The 17,839-nt window shown below is 44.7% G+C and overlaps 1 protein-coding gene across 1 annotated transcript in view; it reads right to left on the bottom strand.

Moving 5' to 3' along the window:
- Positions 1–17,839, bottom strand: part of STPG3 (sperm-tail PG-rich repeat containing 3) — a 440,796-nt gene that overhangs the window by 71,578 nt on the left and 351,379 nt on the right. Inside the window, exons 6-7 of the mRNA XM_086920018.1 lie at positions 12,614–12,731; positions 2,063–2,176 (exon numbers count right to left, since the gene is read on the bottom strand). Coding sequence (XP_086776144.1) covers positions 2,063–2,176; positions 12,614–12,731 — 232 coding nt within the window. The remainder of the gene's footprint in view (positions 1–2,062; positions 2,177–12,613; positions 12,732–17,839) is intronic.

Raw genomic sequence — 17,839 nt, 5'->3', positions numbered from 1 at the left:
ATGGCTAATAATGTCACAAACAATACCCTAGGAAAGCCAATCTTAGATGGCCAATAAAAACGTCCCGATTAAGGTGGCAATTATTTAAAAGCGGGCCTAAACTGAAAAGGTGATAGCGGGCACTGTGTGATACTGCTTAGCATTAAGATGGGCACGTTATCTGGATTCCAAGGATGATAAAGCATTGATATTAATACTAAAGTGAAAAAAGGATAGAACTTGTCTCTGATGCAAAAGAAAGTGAAGATTATATAAAGTCAAAATCCACTTACACCACCAAGGTCATGCTAAGGAGGATATCCATAGGTATCTCTGCCAGGAATTAAGGATCATTTCTGAACCTGCCTAGCACATTTCATGAGATTTAAGTTACCAGGAAGGAAGATGCTGGTACTGTCATGCATCTCATGTGTTAAAGGGAGTATTTGGAGTATTAAAGGTTTTAAGGTTAATTGGAGTCCATGAGATAGTCAGGAACCCGATCAGGAGAAATGTCTCATTGAAATCAGGAAGGGTTGAGCAAATTATATGCTAATCATGAAATGGCTACGGAGAAGTCTGAAGGAACAAGATCAGTGAAAGGTCATCGTCAAGGTAAAAATGAAATTAGCGTAACCAAGCATGATAATCTATTAGGTCCTACCTAAAAGTGTACATATAGCCTGGTCTAAATAGTACCTGATTTTAAACTCGTTCATGTATCCACAACAATGCCGGAAACCGAATAAATTGCCACACATTCTTTCACATATGGATGGTGATATAGCCCATAGAACTTGATATATGATTCAATCTTGGAAAATGTTTGTCACTTTTCTATTTGTCCCCTTTCAATCTGCATTTGACGGTGCGGTGCTCTTTATGAATTTTTGAACTCCTGATGCAATTCGGAATGTGTATTTATAATTTTATATTCATTCTGCACTTATGGATGCTTTTACTTAATCACTGATCTTTCTTTGATTACTTAACATCTAACTTGTATCCCCATGATTAATTTCCGATTACATGAATCCTGTACATAATGATTCTATTCAATGTCTTTTTAATTGGAATCTGACATTGTGATGTTCTCTGAAAAATTGTGTTCTGTGTTCATTTATTTGAAATGTTGTATTGCAATGTCCTCCGAATAGCCAATGGAAATCTGGTATTGCACAATGGGTGTTGGCTTATCTACTGACAAGTTGACAATACATTTGTGTGTTTGATTATAACTATTCTCTTAAGGATTGAGTTAATGTGGTTTTACCATGGATTTTCTTTCTTTGCGAAACAAGTGTTGGCTGCACTTTAGATATAGCTTTTTCCTTTGGGAATCACTTTGGATTATAAAAAGAATAAAGATTAATTTTCTTATTACTCTGGATTTACTCTTACATTTTGGAACTTTAATATGAAAGACTATTCAGTTACCCAGATCTGCACTTCATTATTCTTACACAATGCAGAGATGGGTAACCTCCATTCCAAAGGTAACGCCCATCTTTTTAAGAGAAGGCTTACTCTTATGGATGGAATCAAAGTCTCTTATGCGTTATGAATCTTTGAAGCAATACTCCAAAGAATGCCGAAGCCTCTGCGATCATACTACCCTATAGCCGTGTCTAATGTATTCACCCTAGTCAAATCTGCTGCAGATAACAAGGTTAAACCCTGGTTGACCATGTATAAACATGGGTTAATGATTATTTGCTTGTAAATACAAAAAAATGGGCGTAACTACACACAATTCGCAAGTGTTTGCAGCATACAGCATACTCCAACTTCTGTATGGCAGTGACTGCAACTACAATTGAATTGTTTCATTGTGTTCTTATATAATATGGACTCCCATCTACTGAATAATAAAGGCTATATATTTCCAGTGATCCGCAAGGCACACAAGACCACTGCTCGAAGGCAGAAATAAAGGAGCAGGATACCAAGCTCTGTAAGATACAACATACTGGTAAACTAAACAGTGAGATTGTGGTGACTTAAATGAAGATGGATCACCTGTTTGACAAAACTATGAGGGGGAAGAAAGGATACTGGCATCTGTACATATTTGAACATTTACCTTGACTAGGCCACAGATAGGTGCCATTTGTGCGGCCATATATGGAGTATGATGGGGAGGTGTGCCCCATCTTCTGTGAAGCCAAGGCCTTCTCATATTCATTGGGTGCTGGAACTGCAAAAAAAAGTACACATTACTTTTTATAGGATCACTTATAGTAGTATTCCATAGTCCCACTTCCTCAACCGGAGGACAAACATCCACAGCTGTTCCATCCCACCCGTTCTTAGTTTTGTACCTTGAGTGATCCCTTTCATATTTGGCTGAGTTCAAGTGACCCATAATCCATCTGATCCCTTGGGCAGCAACTCTAGAGCTTCCCACAGACACAATTTTTTGACTTCTGGGAAGGAAGAAACTCCATACTGGTCTCTCCTAGCTGTGAGAAGTTGGCCTGATATATGATGCTCACTAGTTCTAGTGATCACCTTGTATCAGTCTAAACAACCCTTATGGTGATTGGTTGTAAGTCAACCTTATAGACCAGCTATCCTAATGGTAGCATGGACAAAGCAGTCTTAGGCTAAACTCTTTTGGCATGTGAAGCCAGCTGTTTTACCATATATAACCCCTTGAATACCAAATGAAAGGACACCACACAGGTAGTTATGAAAATAAACAAGATATTTATTAACTAACATTCACCTCTGAACTCTTTATGAGGTTAGAGGGCTAAGCACATGACAAGACTCTTAAGAAAAATACGTTAAGTTGCACGAGTTACAATGTTGCCCTAGGGGCGCAACAGACCATATACTAAACAAGTGGTGTAAGGAAGTCGATAGAAGGAATGGAGCTGTCCAGAGGCTGTAGGATCGCTGGGACTACACTATGCTAACTATAGGTAAGTAATAGGAGACCCACGGAACGAGTGTGCAGAGTGTGAACTCACACGCAAGATGCGTAACAACGTCTATGGACAGTACAGTTCAAGAAAACGGTGAGTACGGACAATCCTGACTAGTTAGGACTAAAACGACTGTGAATCTGGACACTAGGAGAGTCAATCTACCCTTGAGCACCGAAATGCTCTTGTTACCTCACCCACAGGCTGCGGGTGCATAGGTGCGAAGTTGTGTCGGGTTTGTGCGTTGAAGTCTATGGAGCCTGGAAGAAAAGATGCTGCAGGCGACCAGGAGGAAGATGTCCGGTGTGATCCAAGGGTGGATCATGGAAGCTGAAGACCTGAAAGCAGAGGGGACAATGTTCAAAGTCACTAGCCAGTGACTGGAGTGGAACCAGGAAGGAACCAGATGCTGTTGTCGCGATCAGGTGACGAGTGCACGCTTGACTCTGCAGCCACGTGGACCAGGAGGTGTCTTCGACGAGCAGGATGGAGGCACGAGCTGTCCCACGCAGGCTCTCGCTGTCGGCGGTGTTGGATCCGGTTTCAGCACCAACAGGCTTTGGCAAAGGCAACCCACGCGGTGAGTGAAATCGGCGTCTGGTGCAGACCAGAAGGGTCCGGGGTGCTTCTCCTTTGCAGGGAAGCAAGGGCCAGTCTGGAGCAACCAGACCAGCTGTGTGGATTTCAAGGATCGTCGTCTAGGAGGCCACTATCCAGCCGGCAAGTGACTAGACAACACGTCGAGCAGCAATCAAGCAAAAGCGCCCCACGCAGATCTCGTGGATGCTGGAGGGCTGATCTTCTGTGCAGGAGCTGCTCGGGGCTGGGGCTTCTCAATCCCCAAAGCACTTTGTCGAGGATACCTCAGAAGTCGTGCTGGAAGCGAAGTGCAGTTTCTTCAAGATGGCCGGTCCCACGTGTCTCGTCGCACCCACGGATCTCAGCTGTGCTGCAGGTGTAGGTAGAAGTTGGAGAGGTCTGGAAGTCCGGGTCTCGTCAGGCTCTGAAATCTGGATCTACTTGGGAAGATGACAAAGTGAACCGCTGGAACGCTTGATGGTGCCTGCTTGTGCTGGGTGGACACTCCTTGCCCACAAGGGAGTTTTCTTCAGTCTTCCGTGGAGCAGAACGTCGAAGTCCAGAGTTTCTACTTGTAAAATCAATTCAGGATAATCTAATCTGGAATGGGACCAGCTCCTACCTTTATTCTCCTAAAGGGGGCTGTACTATGACTAGTTACCTACTATGGGTGGGACCAGGAAGGGGGGTGGTTACACCCCCTATCCATTGTCCGGTTTCGCACCAGAGCTGGGGCTCGAGTGCCCCAGCAACTGGTTTGAACCGGTGTATGCACAGGGCACCTTGTGTGCCCCGGGCATGTCTCATTCCTTTCAGGCCTGTCCTACCTAATACACAAAATCCTGTCTGGGGTGGTGCTAGCACCTCCCAAGGCAGGAAACCCTTTGTCCAAGCCTCCCTCGCTGGAAGGACTCCCAGCAGCAGGAGGTCAGACTTGTGTCTGTGGTGGCAGCATCCATTTTATGATGCTGAGGCTTGAGTTAACTTTAACCGGGGTTCACAGTTAGGTACATGTCGTGTCTCTCTAAAAGGGTGGAATGCTACCCCCATCACCAGAATTGGTGAAGGGGTAGTATTCCAATTCGTATGACACCTTACTCGACATGTTTTGATAATGCTATGCCAAAGTTAGCAATAACCGCAAGGATTATAATGCACTTAAGAGTATATGGTTAGCGTTATCTTGGAAACAGCTAAAGGACTTGGTTCCGAAAGCTGCAGACAGGCTCAGCTCATGCTGGAGCACCATCTCACATAATTCCAAGCACTCTGCCTCCAGGATTGTTAAGGCCTGCCATAGGAGTGACTTATAGGCGGATATGTGTCCATTTTAGGTTTAGATATAGGTATACTATATCTATAGCAAAGGGTGATTACACCACCTTGCCACAGCTGCTTGATCAGCCAGTTGTGTCAGATTTGGATGGCCAGCAACGGGTGGCATATTACATGCTGCAGCCCCTGGTAGGCCTTGGGTTCACTTATGCCCTGGGTACCTATGGTACACTGTACAAGGACTTACAAGAGTGACCCAATTCCAATTGGTAAATGCACCTAAAGTACATGGATCTCAATTTAGAGAGAGAACAGCTAGGCTGTGGGTCTGATTAGCAGGCCCACAGCCAGGGAAAGTTGTAAACCAGTGAAGCAAAAAACAAAAATCTGGGGTGACCATAGGATTGCAGACCCTACTCTCCTACACCAGCCATATATGTTGAGAGCACACCCTACCTCAAACCATTACAGTAGATTCTGACTGATGACAGGCTATTGTTTTGGAATGGAGGAGATGCGCCCAGGGGAGATGCCAATTGAACATCTGTCTGTATAAATTAAGTCCAGGGACCTTTGGTGAAAAAACATTACTTACCTGCAGACTGTGGTTCTCTGATATTGGTATCTTTTATAGATTTATAAGCTTGACTCATCACCCTCCTTGTGCTGGGAGTCTCAGGGTGATTTGTAGTACGCAGTGCAATACTAAAATGAGCTTGTAAAAGTAAAAAATGATCGCATTGTTCACCTGTTCACATCATTTAAAAAGAATGAATCTTATGCCAATCATGTGACAGATGAGCAGGGGCAACACACTGAAATAATGTAATTTAGCAATGTTCATGCAAACACAACTTTCGTGTAACGGTAACGTGTAATCTGGATATAGCGCAGCTAGCAGTGAGCCTCCATGGACCCGGACTCCCTTCTGTAGATGTCGCTCCTGGAAATGACGCATGAGGGGGTCCATCACGATGATAAATAAAAGTGGCAAGAGCGGACATCCTTGCCTGGTACCCCGTGATAGCGTAAATTGATCATTGAGTTCTCCGTTGATTCGGAGTCTGGCCACCGGTTGGTTATATAAAAGCGCCTAAGATCCCAGAATCCACGTGGGAGACCCAGCTTGCCCAGTGTGGCATAGAAAAAAATCCATTCTAGAGAATCGAATGCCTTCTCGGCATCCAGTAATATTGCGGCGGTGGAGAGGGTTGGTTCTATCTGATTGATTACTGCAAATATCCTGCAGAGGTTGACTGCCGTAGATTGATTAGAGATAAACCCAGTTTGAAAAGGAGATATAATCTGATCCACCAGAAGAGAGCTACGGGTGGTGAGTATTTTGGCTAATATTTTGTAGTTGTGATTTAGCAGTGACAGAGGCATATAAGATGCACATCTGTCGGGCAGTTTGCCTGGCTTGAGAAGCAGGGAGATTACAGCCTCCCGCATTGTAGGGGGCAGCACACCAGCCTCCAGGGCCTCAGCGAAACCTCAAGGAGGTGAGGGATCTACATTGCTTTATAGGTTTTATATAAAATATACCAGTAAACCCATCTGTGCCAGGGGCATGTGATCCATCTAGATTCTCTATAGCTTGTGTCACCTCGTCCGCAGTTATGGGTTCAGCCAGAAATTGTTGATTACTCCCCTGTGTGTCCACACCGTCGCTGCCTCAGCAAGGTATTCAGTGAGAGCCGTATCAGTCGGGGGAGCGAGTTGCGTATAGGTTAGAATACTAGGAGTTGATGGCCACAGAGATTTCAAGGTTCTGGGTGAGAATAGTTCCATCATCTAACTGCAACTGTGTGATGTAGGAGGAGTATTGGCGGGGTCTAAGGAGCCCAACCAGCGTCCAGAAAGGCCGCTCACCCTCCCCATATATTCTAGGGCATTTAATAGTTAATCTCACGGGCGCTGAGTTCCTGAAATTCTGCCAGGAGTGTCGCCCTTTGATGCAGAGAGGAGGGTCGGGGGTCGTTGGGGTCCGAGTATCCATGTCCCTAAGCTTCCCTTCAGTTATGTCCAGGTCCCGGCAAAATGTGCAGGAGTATTCCCCCCTGCTTTGCCAGGCGTATTTCTCATAAATATACCTTGAATGCCTCCCATGCAGTGGCATAACAGGGCACTGAGCCTTCATTTACCTGAAAATATTCAACTATGGCCTCCCTGATTTTGTTGTTAATGACCGCATCTAGCACAGCTTCTGACAGAAACCGCCAAGGAGTGGATGGTCTCGCAATGCTGGGGATTGTAGGGTTAAAAGCGGTGGTGCTTGGTCTGACAAAGTTCGGGCAAGATAATCCAGTGTGAGTGTGTGAATGAGAAAATCAGGGGAAAGGTAACTGTGGTCTATCTGGGACCGCATGCCATGTGTTGCTGAAAAAAGGAGAACTTCCTATCCTAGCAGCAGTGCCTTTACAGAGCGTGGTATGATCAGGACCAGTGGTGTCCAGGGCGGGTTGCCGTGTCAAATTAAAAATCTCCCCCCATTATTATAGAGTCGATCTGTAGACAAGTGATATGTGGCGAGATACTAGGGAAAAAGTCTGGTGCATTGACATTTGGGGCATATATTGATCAGTAATATACGCTGTGGTCCGAGATGACCAGCAACTAACACATACCATCATTCTGGGCCTTTTACCACCTTATGAGCCTTGAAAGGGACCGACCTATGTACCAGGATAAACACCCCTCTGGAAAAGGTGCTGTAATTAGCGAAGAAACAGTTGTCTCTCCAGTTGGATGCGAAGCGGTAGGTAGATGTAGGGACATAGTGGGTCTCCTGAAAGAAGGCAACCCTCACAGCATGTCTGATAAAATAGGCGTGTACCTGCCTCCCATTACGGGGATTCAATAAGCCCCTCACATTCCAGGACATACAAGTCAACTCTAGTTAGACCTCCACCAGATTGCGTCATTGCCAGCATCTCAGTACACAGAAAGAAGCGCCATCATACATCCTGGCATATGGCTGAATAACTATACATATAATACCTTGCATGTAACAATCAAGCATGCCAACAAAGAAAACAATAACCCCTAACAACCCAACCCCTTCCACATCGGATAACCACTAAACCTGTATCCAGTGAATCCCATTACCCCAATTCAAGAAACTTAGGAGCACTCTTAGGGGGTAGGCAACACTCAAAGGAGACCACCATGTCAGCGATACTTATTATACCGTTTAACCGAATGCAGCCAGCATATGAAGGGAAGAGCAGGCATAAGGAGAAAAGTATACAAGGTAGTTGGCAGTGTGGTGGAATAGCTAGCGGCGAGGTGAAACCACAACCGGGGACTATTGAAGCATCAGTTGTAACAAAGCGCACATGTCCAGCACCACAAGCTGATACATCATTTCCCAGCAGGGGGGTTTGAGTTCAGTTTATGGCACTTCAGAAACTCAGAGGCCTCTGAGGGCAAATTAAAGATGTGAGCCTTTCCCTCTATTTGGACATGTAAATGGGCAGGATAGAGCATGGCATATCGTATATTTGCTGCTAGTAGAAGATGCTTCACCACTTGGAATTCATGCCCTGCTTCTTGGACTAAGGGACTGAAGTCAGGTGTTAACGAGAGCGTCATACCCTGATATTGGAGCTCACCCCGCTCTCTAGCCATACACAAGATTGGACTATGGCAATGCTTTGTACATTGGCCTCCCTGAGGAATTGAACAGCAAGATGCAGGTGATCATGAACGATGCAGCAGGCTGCTGTTTGGGCTGCCTAGATGGGCTCATGCCACCCAGTGCTACGCAGGTGACATTGGCTCCCTGTCAAACAGAGAGCCAAGTTTAAGGGCCTCTGTATCGCCCATAAAGCCATTTATAGCCAAGCCCCGGGCTGTATCAAGGAGCGTCTGTTGAACTATGTTCTGGAACGCACATTGCGATCATCCACGGCAGGCTTTTTGGGCCTTCCAAGAGTTAAATTGGCATCGAAAGGTGGCCGAGCATTTTCGGTTTTAATCCCTCGAATCTGGATTGAATTACCAGAGAACCTTCGGAAGGACTCTGCTCTCCTTTCCTTTAGGAAAAGCCTTAAGACCTACTTGTTTAGGGAAGCCCTGGTTACAATATAATATGCTGGCCTGCATGTTCCTGGGATTCCGGTGGCTACCTGAGCTTTCTCTACAAGCACTAAGAGACCTGCAGGTGATTATGCGCTATATAAGCTACAATTAACATAACATAACAAGACAGTGGCTCGTTCATGCACCCTGTGAGCCATCTCGACAGCAAACATTGGGGAGAAGGCCTCCCTGCCAAACAATTCTACCAGGAGTCTCTCAACATAGGCCCCCAAGGGGCCTGTGTTCAAGGATTCAGGTATCCCAGCTAAGCGGATAATATTGCGATGGGATCTGGTCTTCAAACTCTTCGCCTTTGAGGCCGTTGTCTTCAGGAGTAGCTCAACCCGTTCAAGGCCCTCCATCATTGTTGTCTGGGTCTGGGTGTCCTCCACTACCGAGATATGTTTATCGGCAGTATTGATTCGGATCTTGTGTTGGTCTAACTGGCCACGCATATCCTCAAGGCAAGCGTCCAACGTCTCGAATCTCGCATCTATAGCCTTAAAGCCATCCCGCAGCTCTACCATGATGGCAGTGGCACTGTCAGCAGAGGAGAGGCCAGCCTCAGAGGGGCCCGGTGGGTCTAACCATCCCCCTCATTCGGCACCATCACTATCGTCTCGCCTGGGAGTTTTAGTCATGCCAAATGACAACTGCCGCTCTTTGGGGTCGCTTCGACCCATGGCGCATATTTCTGAGCAAAAAGTAGCTGTAATATCTCTAAGTCCAGGCAGGCAACTCGTTCCAATATTGAGAGCCACCAAAGAGAGCATGCAACGGCCCCCCGGCCACACGACGAGGCAGCGCCTCCCTCCACGCCAAAATGTAAAGGCAATTCAGCCGCTGGCCCTCTGAATATTTGGCCTCTGTCACCCAGCATGGCTCACAAGTCTCTGCCTATGCGGGCAATATGACGTCAGGGTAGGCCGCCTCCTCCATGCCAGCAACTGAACCCGGTGTCCCTCATTACACCTCCATTGATATGGTGCTGGGGCACGGAGGCCACTTAACCTCTCCCGTGTCCAATCTCTCATGGGTTTGGCACATCCCAGAGATCCATCAAGGGATGTAGAATGCCGTATATGGTGATGGGGAGCGGTCCAGTGTTCGGCGTGGGAGAGGCGAGTAAGCCAATATCGCGGAGAGTCGAGTGGATAAAGCGAGGTGGAGAGTAACACTGGTGCCATCTTTCTGTACGGATGTTGATGGATCCCTAGGATGCGTGCGCCCCTTATATAGGTTTCTGCACCCAGGAACTATACTGGCCATCCTCATCCACACCATACCTCCCAAGACTACCCAGCCACGTTGGAATTATCACCGGCTTGCCGTTTGCTTCCATCCACCCCGCAGCTCTGTTCAGCCCTGAAAACGTCACAGGATTTAATGGGGAGTCATTCCTTATTTGCGATTAGCAAATATCGATTTGCAAATAAGGATGCGATTTCAAGGGTGCCAGGGTGTCCAAAGGACACCCTGTAGCACCCCTGAAATGGCAATGTACACAGGTGTTGCGCACACACATGTCCAAAGGACATGTGTGTGTGTAACATACAACTTAGAAAAATGCACTAAAGTGCATTTTTCTAAGTTTTCGCTATTTACCACGTAGTTACACTTCGCGGTAAATAGCGGCCCCAGATTGCGAATTCGCAATTTTAAAATGGTTCATGAATTGCACTTAAGGAATCTCAAATTGAGATTCCTTAAATGCAATTATTCGCAATTTAGCGATTTTTAGAATTGCGATTTTTGCATTTGGGATGACGAATCCCAAATGCAAAAAATAGCGCTCGCAAAGGGCCAGATTCTCAGAATCTGGCCCTTTGCGATCCGATTCGGCTTCATGAATCTGGCTGTATCTTCCTTGGTAGGAAAGGCTTTGCATTTTTCTGTACATAGAATTGTTCCAATAGTATTATTTTCTTCTTTGCTTTAGTTTAGGGAAGAATTGTCTTTGTTGAATGTTAAACTCAGGGTGGTGAAGAGTTGTAGACAAACTCTTGCTTGCAAAGAAGGAACTTTACTAACCAATTGTTGCTGTAATTGTAAATCTGGTGGCCCATTCTTCTCAGATAAGTTGCCCCGGAAGTCATGTTATGTTATGTTATGTTATACCGGGGTTTTATATAGCGTACGGCTACTCAGAAGAGTGTCCCGACGCTTTGAATTGCGCACCAAACTCATAACATAACAGGAAGAACAGAAAAAGGCAGAGAAAAGGGAAGCAGACAAGGGCAGAAAACTAAGAGGTAAAAAGCCAGGTTTTGAGCCCCTTCCTAAAGGCCAACAGGTTTGGAGTGCTGCGCAGGGCCACAGGCAGCTTATTCCACCACTGGGGCGCCAATAATTTAAAAGAGCGGCCTCCGATACGTGCTCTCTTCACACGAGGCACCGCCGCAAGAAACAGGGATTCTGACCTACTTGGTGAAAGACATGGGGCAGATTAAAGGCCAAATGGTAGGACTCTGAACTGGTAATGGTGACCAGCCACATCGAATCATAAATATGTTCAGTGTGCGGGATACATGGGAATGTGGAAATATGCATCTTAAATATCAAAGGATGCCATATAGTCTCCTTGATTTAGTAGCTGGGGGATTTCTTGAAGCGCAGGCATGCAAAATGATTTATTTGCTATTGTGAATAGAAAAGAGTATTGATCTCAATTCGCCAGCATTCTTTTTTAATTAACTTTATAGTTTTTGGGTCACACTGAACTTGCTTTTATCTCAAGTGTCCTTTCAAAATGTGCTATGAAGCTTGAGCGCCTCTCAGCCTTCCTAAAGTACAGGTGGAAAAAGAACTTGGGATAAAGACAGTGTTGTTATAAATAGGAAAATGCTGACTGTAATGAGCAGTACAGCCTCCGTATTCACCCTCTCTTCCTACGCATGCCCAAAAGTTACAAAATAATCCCAAAGCGGACTGAATCTCAATTTATGTAAATGTAAATGTATTGCGATTTATATAGCGCACGTATCACCCGAAGGCATCAAGGCGCTTGCCTTGGGAATCCATATTGGCTTTTTCCCTGTGAGATAACCCCAACTGGGCATCCCCAAGGTGAAAGCCAGGCATCCCGCAGCGGGTGGGCCGCCGTAGTGGAGATTAAGCAAGCTATTGCCCAGAGTTGCAGCGTGGGACCCCATGATTAGAATAGGCACTGAGGCGAGAATTATCGAGTCCGTGGACATTTTGGGCTCAGGACCCTGCCGCGTCGGGAATTGAACCCTGGTCCCGGGCCAGACCTCTGCATCAGGGTCTGCCGCTCTAATCAGTGAGCCACACTTCCCCACTATTTATTAATTTATCTACTACAAGGGTTATGAGAAGTGACGTTAAACCCCCTCTGTACCTGATCTCATCAGAGATGACCCGGTGCTCCACCATCAGAGCCTTAACAGCACCGTATATGCTTCTGAGGGGACTGCAAAACATTGAAACTACAGGAAGTAAACCATGCTATTGGAGCTCTGTTTACTTCCTGTTCCTGCCACTGGGCACATGATCCCTGAGTCCAAGGATAGCCACTGCAGTGCCAAGTGTTCTGAAGCTCCAACTGCTAATTAGCATGTGAAGAAATACACTAAAGAGCAATTTCCATTTTTTCAGGTGCCAGTAGTCCAGAAACATTTCCATTGACTAGCAAAATATCAAACTTTTGGAAAGCATGTGTTTTTCCCTAAACTGCAATCCTGTAGACCATTGTGGGATCCAGAATGTCAAGCTACCTGCACAACCAAATTTAAATCAATAGAACTCACAGTGGTCATCATGTATTGGAGTCCATGTCCCGCCAATTGAGAAGCACGGATTGCCTCTCCTGCTAGGTTGGTGTGGGCCCAGAGTAGAGATCTGTGGGTAATCGAACGGAGACGGCCACTAGAAACACAAAGCAAGAGAAATTATTAATTTGCAATTTCTTCAAAATGATTGCAGTTGTAATGCTGACATTGTGGTGCTTGAATCAAGTCTTCAATCTTTCAATCTTTTCATACAACCAGAAGACGTACAAGTTTGTTTCACCATCTCATCTGCAACAGAGCTTTAGATATGTATTAGATGTACAAAATCTAAGAAGTCAGAAGCAAAAACAACTTGTCTACAATTCAATTTTAGGGTGTTCACTCTATGTACTACCCTCTAATTAATCTGTAAGAGCACACCTATCATTCAAGGTACTTTAAGGGTATTGAGATTAAGCTATGATAACCTTTCTTCAAAAGCTAGAGGTAAGCTATGGTATGATTCACAAAGACAAAAGTCCTCAAATGGCTGTGGAGACCATTCTGTCCTACCCCTATTATGATTTTTAAGGCTTGACTACTGTTTATTTCTCCAGTGGATTCAACAATCTGAATTTACTACAGTTACACAATGATTCAAAATACTCACCAGCAGAGTACAAGATTCCAGCCCTAGATGCAACCGAAGAGTACTATAAACTGGGACACAAGCAGCACACTGCACCAATCAGTGACAAATCATTGAACAAGCACTGACAATGCCAATAGGTCTGGGTTATGAATGACAATGCTTTTTGTGTCTTTGATTAATTTAGGCACTCATTGTCACCATACATGCACTCTTTCACTCATCTTTGCACTCATGCATTCATTCATCCATTCACTGACTAATTCTTACAATTACCTTTTGACATAACCACAATAAAACACACACACACTCAACAACATATGTAAGATAAATTAAAATAATACAAGCAGAAAAAAAGAAACACACTGCTGTCTTCCCGCCATGCTTGAAAAACAGAACTAAATATAGCAGCGGGTCTCCGTCTTGCAGAGGTATTGTAAATAGTCTATTGTAGTTTTTATGTTCCAGAATGGCTGCCATATTTTGAACCAACATGTTGGCCATCTTGGAATGATAAAACAATGATACTCTTTGAACAGGAGCATCTCATAATGGTCTCCTGTCTCAGATGAAGTGGACATGTGGGATGCAGTGCACTACAGTATAAATGAGTGCAAGCAAGCGACCCGCTTGCATTGCCTGGAGAGTTTTAGTATTCTCTTAAGGAACAATAAAATGAAAAGAGGAGAAGCAAGAAATGGAAGTGGAACTATAAAAGGAGAATCTTGAAAACTAAAGGGCTGGCCAACCAGCTGTGACGATGAAGTGCACTCATTTTCAGATGGATATTCACAAGTGATCAGAAAATGCTTGATTCCGGTCTGGGAAAGACATGGCTTGGTAGTTCGGACTGGACTGTTCCCATGAGGCACAGGGTCAGAGCTGATTTGCATATAGCCAATTTTCAACCCAGGGTGGTGTGGAGTGCAAAAAAACGTTGGATTTAGGCCCAGATCCTTGTACTGGGGTGAATGTATGACATTGTTCTACATTCTATCCATCAACTGTGTTTTTTTGCAATTTTCACCCCGAGTGTGCTGGATATACTCAGACGTGAGTCCCAGGCTCTCCACACCACTGGAGTCAAGCTATCCAGGCTGATGAAGGCTGATAGCCAGAAACCGGTCCTTGGATGCTTGATTCCGGTCTGGGAAAGACATGGCTTGGTAGCTCGGACTGGACTGTTCCCATGAGGCACAGGGTCAGAGCTGATTTGCATATAGCCAGAGTCTAACCCAGGGTGGTGTAGAGTGCAAAAAACCGATGGATTTAGGCCCAGATCCTTGTACTGGGGTGAATGTATGACATTGTTCTACATTCTATCCATCAACTGTGTTTTTTGCAATTTTCACCCCGAGTGTGCTGGGTATACTCAGACGTGAGTCCCAGGCTCTCCACACCACTGGAGTCAAGCTATCCAGGCTGATGAAGGCTGATAGCCAGAAACCGGTCCTTGGATGCTTGATTCGGTCTGGGAAAGACATGGCTTGGTAGTTCGGACTGGACTGTTCCCATGAGGCATAGGGTCAGAGCTGATTTGCATATAGCCAGTGTCTAACCCAGGGTGGTGTGGAGTGCAAAAAAACGATGGACTCAAGCCCAGATCCTTGTACTGGGGTGAATGTATGACATTGTTCTACATTCTATCCATCAACTGTGTTTTTTGTATTAAAAGATCCTGGCAGACAGATAAGAAGAGAGTCTAGCAGGAATTATTACACTGTTGTATCAACACAAAACTCTTTACCCAAAGAAGTAATCTGTGATATTTCATGTAACAAAATACCTCTCTGGAGGCATTAATATAAAGTTATTCCAATCCACCTTTAACCCCTTTGCTGCTAGGTCTACACCCCACCCTACAGCCCCACCGGTGCTAAGCCTTTCTTTTGGGCTATTTGGTGTAGTTCACTCTTAGGCCCCTGTAACATAGTGTCAACATAATGTATCCACACCAAATTTGTGTCCTTTACTTCCAACATCCAGAGGATTCTAAAGATACACAGGAGTTATGGATTTCCCTAGAGGGGACTGGGAAATTAGTGAAAATACAGCTAAATTTAGTTGTTGGGGGGGAAGTGCTGCAGAAGAAAGCATCAGGTTTTTTCTCTGCAAATGGTATTAACAATGGGTTTATGGTGATAAAATCACCATCTTCTCAGCTTTCAGGAACTGGCAGACTTTTGTTGGAAAACCAACATTTTCCACACACTTTTGATATTTTACTGGGACATAGCCTATTTTTCCTACTTTTTGTGCTTTCAACCTCATTCCAGTTCGTGGTAGAAATAGGTGTGAAAGCAATAATGGACCCCAGAAAAGTATATATTTCTGAAAAGTAGACACAATCATGATTTCAGCAAGGGGTCATTTGTGTAGATATGTCAAGGTTTTCCAATAGAAACTATATATAACATATTGAAATTGAGTTGAAAACAACTGCCAAGATTTTACCTGTAACATCTTTCAAGTATGACAGATGTTTTAAAGCCATATACCGTTATGCCCCCTGAACTGTTCTGGTTGCAGAGATATATTGGACTTGTAGGTTCACTAAGAACCCAAGATACCCATGGCCAATAACTGAGCTGTGTTTTGCAATGGTTTTTCATTGTGTACCGGGTAAATAGCAAATCATTTGGTGAAATATATAGAGTGAAAATAATGTATCAAGGAAACCTATATATTTCCGAAATGGGAACAAAATATAGAGTTTAGAAGCAGTGGTTAGTTGCACATCTCCAAAATTGTGGATACCCATACTAGCATGTGAATTAGAGGGCATGTTTCAAAATGGCTTCTTTTTTTTAAACATTGTCTTACATTTGGAAGGCAGAAATACAAAGAAAACAATAGATAATAACACATGTTCTACTATTCTGTGTTTCCCTAAGTCTCCATATGAAATTGGTACCTCACTTGTGTGGGTTGGCTTAGTGCATGTGACAGTACATGGCCCAAAACGCAACGTGGGCACATCACATTTTTCCAGTGAAAATGTACTCCTTTTTTTGCAATGTGCATATCTGTGGATTTTGGACCCTAGCTCAGCCAGCACCTAGGGAAACATAGCAAACTTATACATGTTTTAACACTAGACACACAGGGGGATCCAGGATGAGTTCACTTGTGTGGCTCTCTCTAGGTTCTGTTAATCAGAATTCCTTGCAAACCTCAAATCTTTTAAAATAAAAATACATTTTACTCACATTTCTGTGATGGAAAGTTTTGAATCTGTGGCGAGTCACCAACTTCCACCCACCCAGCATTACTCCAAGTCTCCCAATAAAAATGGAATCTAAATCTTGTGGGTAGGCCTTGTGCCCAAGTCAGAAAATGGCTCAAAACGCAACGTGGAGACATCACATTTTACAGTGAAAACTGACATTTTTTCGCAATGTGCCTAGCTGTGGATTTTGGACCCTAGCTCAGCTGGCACCTAGGAAAGCCTAGCAAAAGTATACATTTCTGAAAACTAGACACCCTGGGGAATCGGGAAAGGGTGACTTGTGTGGCTCCCACTAGGTTCGGTTTACCAGAATCCCTTGCAAACCTCAAACTTTGTAAAAAAAAAAACACATTTTCTTCTTATTTTTGTGATGGAACATTCAGGAATCTATGGTGCGTCAACAACTTCCACCCATTCAGCATTACCCCAAGTCTCTCGATAAAAATGGTACTTCACTTGTATGGGTAGACCTAGTGCCCTGAACAGAAAATGGCCCAAAATGTACTGTGGAGATGTCAAAATTATCGATCAGAAAAAAGACTTGATTTTTCTGAGGGAGACACCTGCGTGTTTGATCCCGGGATCAGCAGGCATCTAGAGAATCCTCCAAACCCAGACATTTCTGAAAACTAGACACCTGGGGGAGTCCAGGAAGGTGTGGCTTGCGTGGATCTTCCAACTTTTCCTACCCAGAATCCCCTGAAAACCTCAAATTTAGCAAACAAACCCCCACATTTTCCTTACATTTCTGCGAGGTGAAGTTGTGGGATCGCAGGTCAACACAAATGTCCTACTACCCAGAATTCCCTCAGGTCGCCTGATAAAAATGCTACCTTGCTTTGGGGTGGGTGGGCCAAGTACCGTGACAGGGAAGAGCCCAAAATGTATTATGGAGACATCAGAATTATCTATCACAAAGCAACCTGGCTTTGCAAGGGGGGGTAAGTGCGTTTTTGATCCTGGGCTTGCAAACATCTGGGTAAACCTACAAAACACAGACATTTGTGAAAGTCCAAGAATGTGTGGCTTCCAGGTATCCCCCACTGTTTGTTTGCCCAGAATCCTCTGCAAACCTCAAATTTACATTTTTCTTACATCTCTGTCTGGGATCACTGCACTGGCACACATGTCCTACCACCCAGTGTTCCTCTTGGTCTCCCGATAAAAGAGATACCTCTTGCAGTTGCACCCATATGTCCTCCAGGGGGGCAGAAAGACTATCAAATTTGTGTTGGGGGTGGGGGCATGGCCTTTTTGGGCAGCCCCCCTCCCTTACGTATTAAAAAATATAATCCTCAAATTTCTGCCCCTCAGGGGGCAGATCAGGTGCTATTGCCCCATCTGCCTCCCAGAGGGGTCAGAAAGATTGTAGTTGATTTTTTTTGGG

This window comes from Lissotriton vulgaris, chromosome 5 (genome assembly GCF_964263255.1).
Source record: "Lissotriton vulgaris chromosome 5, aLisVul1.2, whole genome shotgun sequence".
In the NCBI taxonomy this organism is placed as follows: domain Eukaryota; kingdom Metazoa; phylum Chordata; class Amphibia; order Caudata; family Salamandridae; genus Lissotriton; species Lissotriton vulgaris.
The sequence above is the reverse complement of the archived record's forward strand: the minus strand, read 5'-3'. Positions and strand labels throughout refer to the sequence as shown.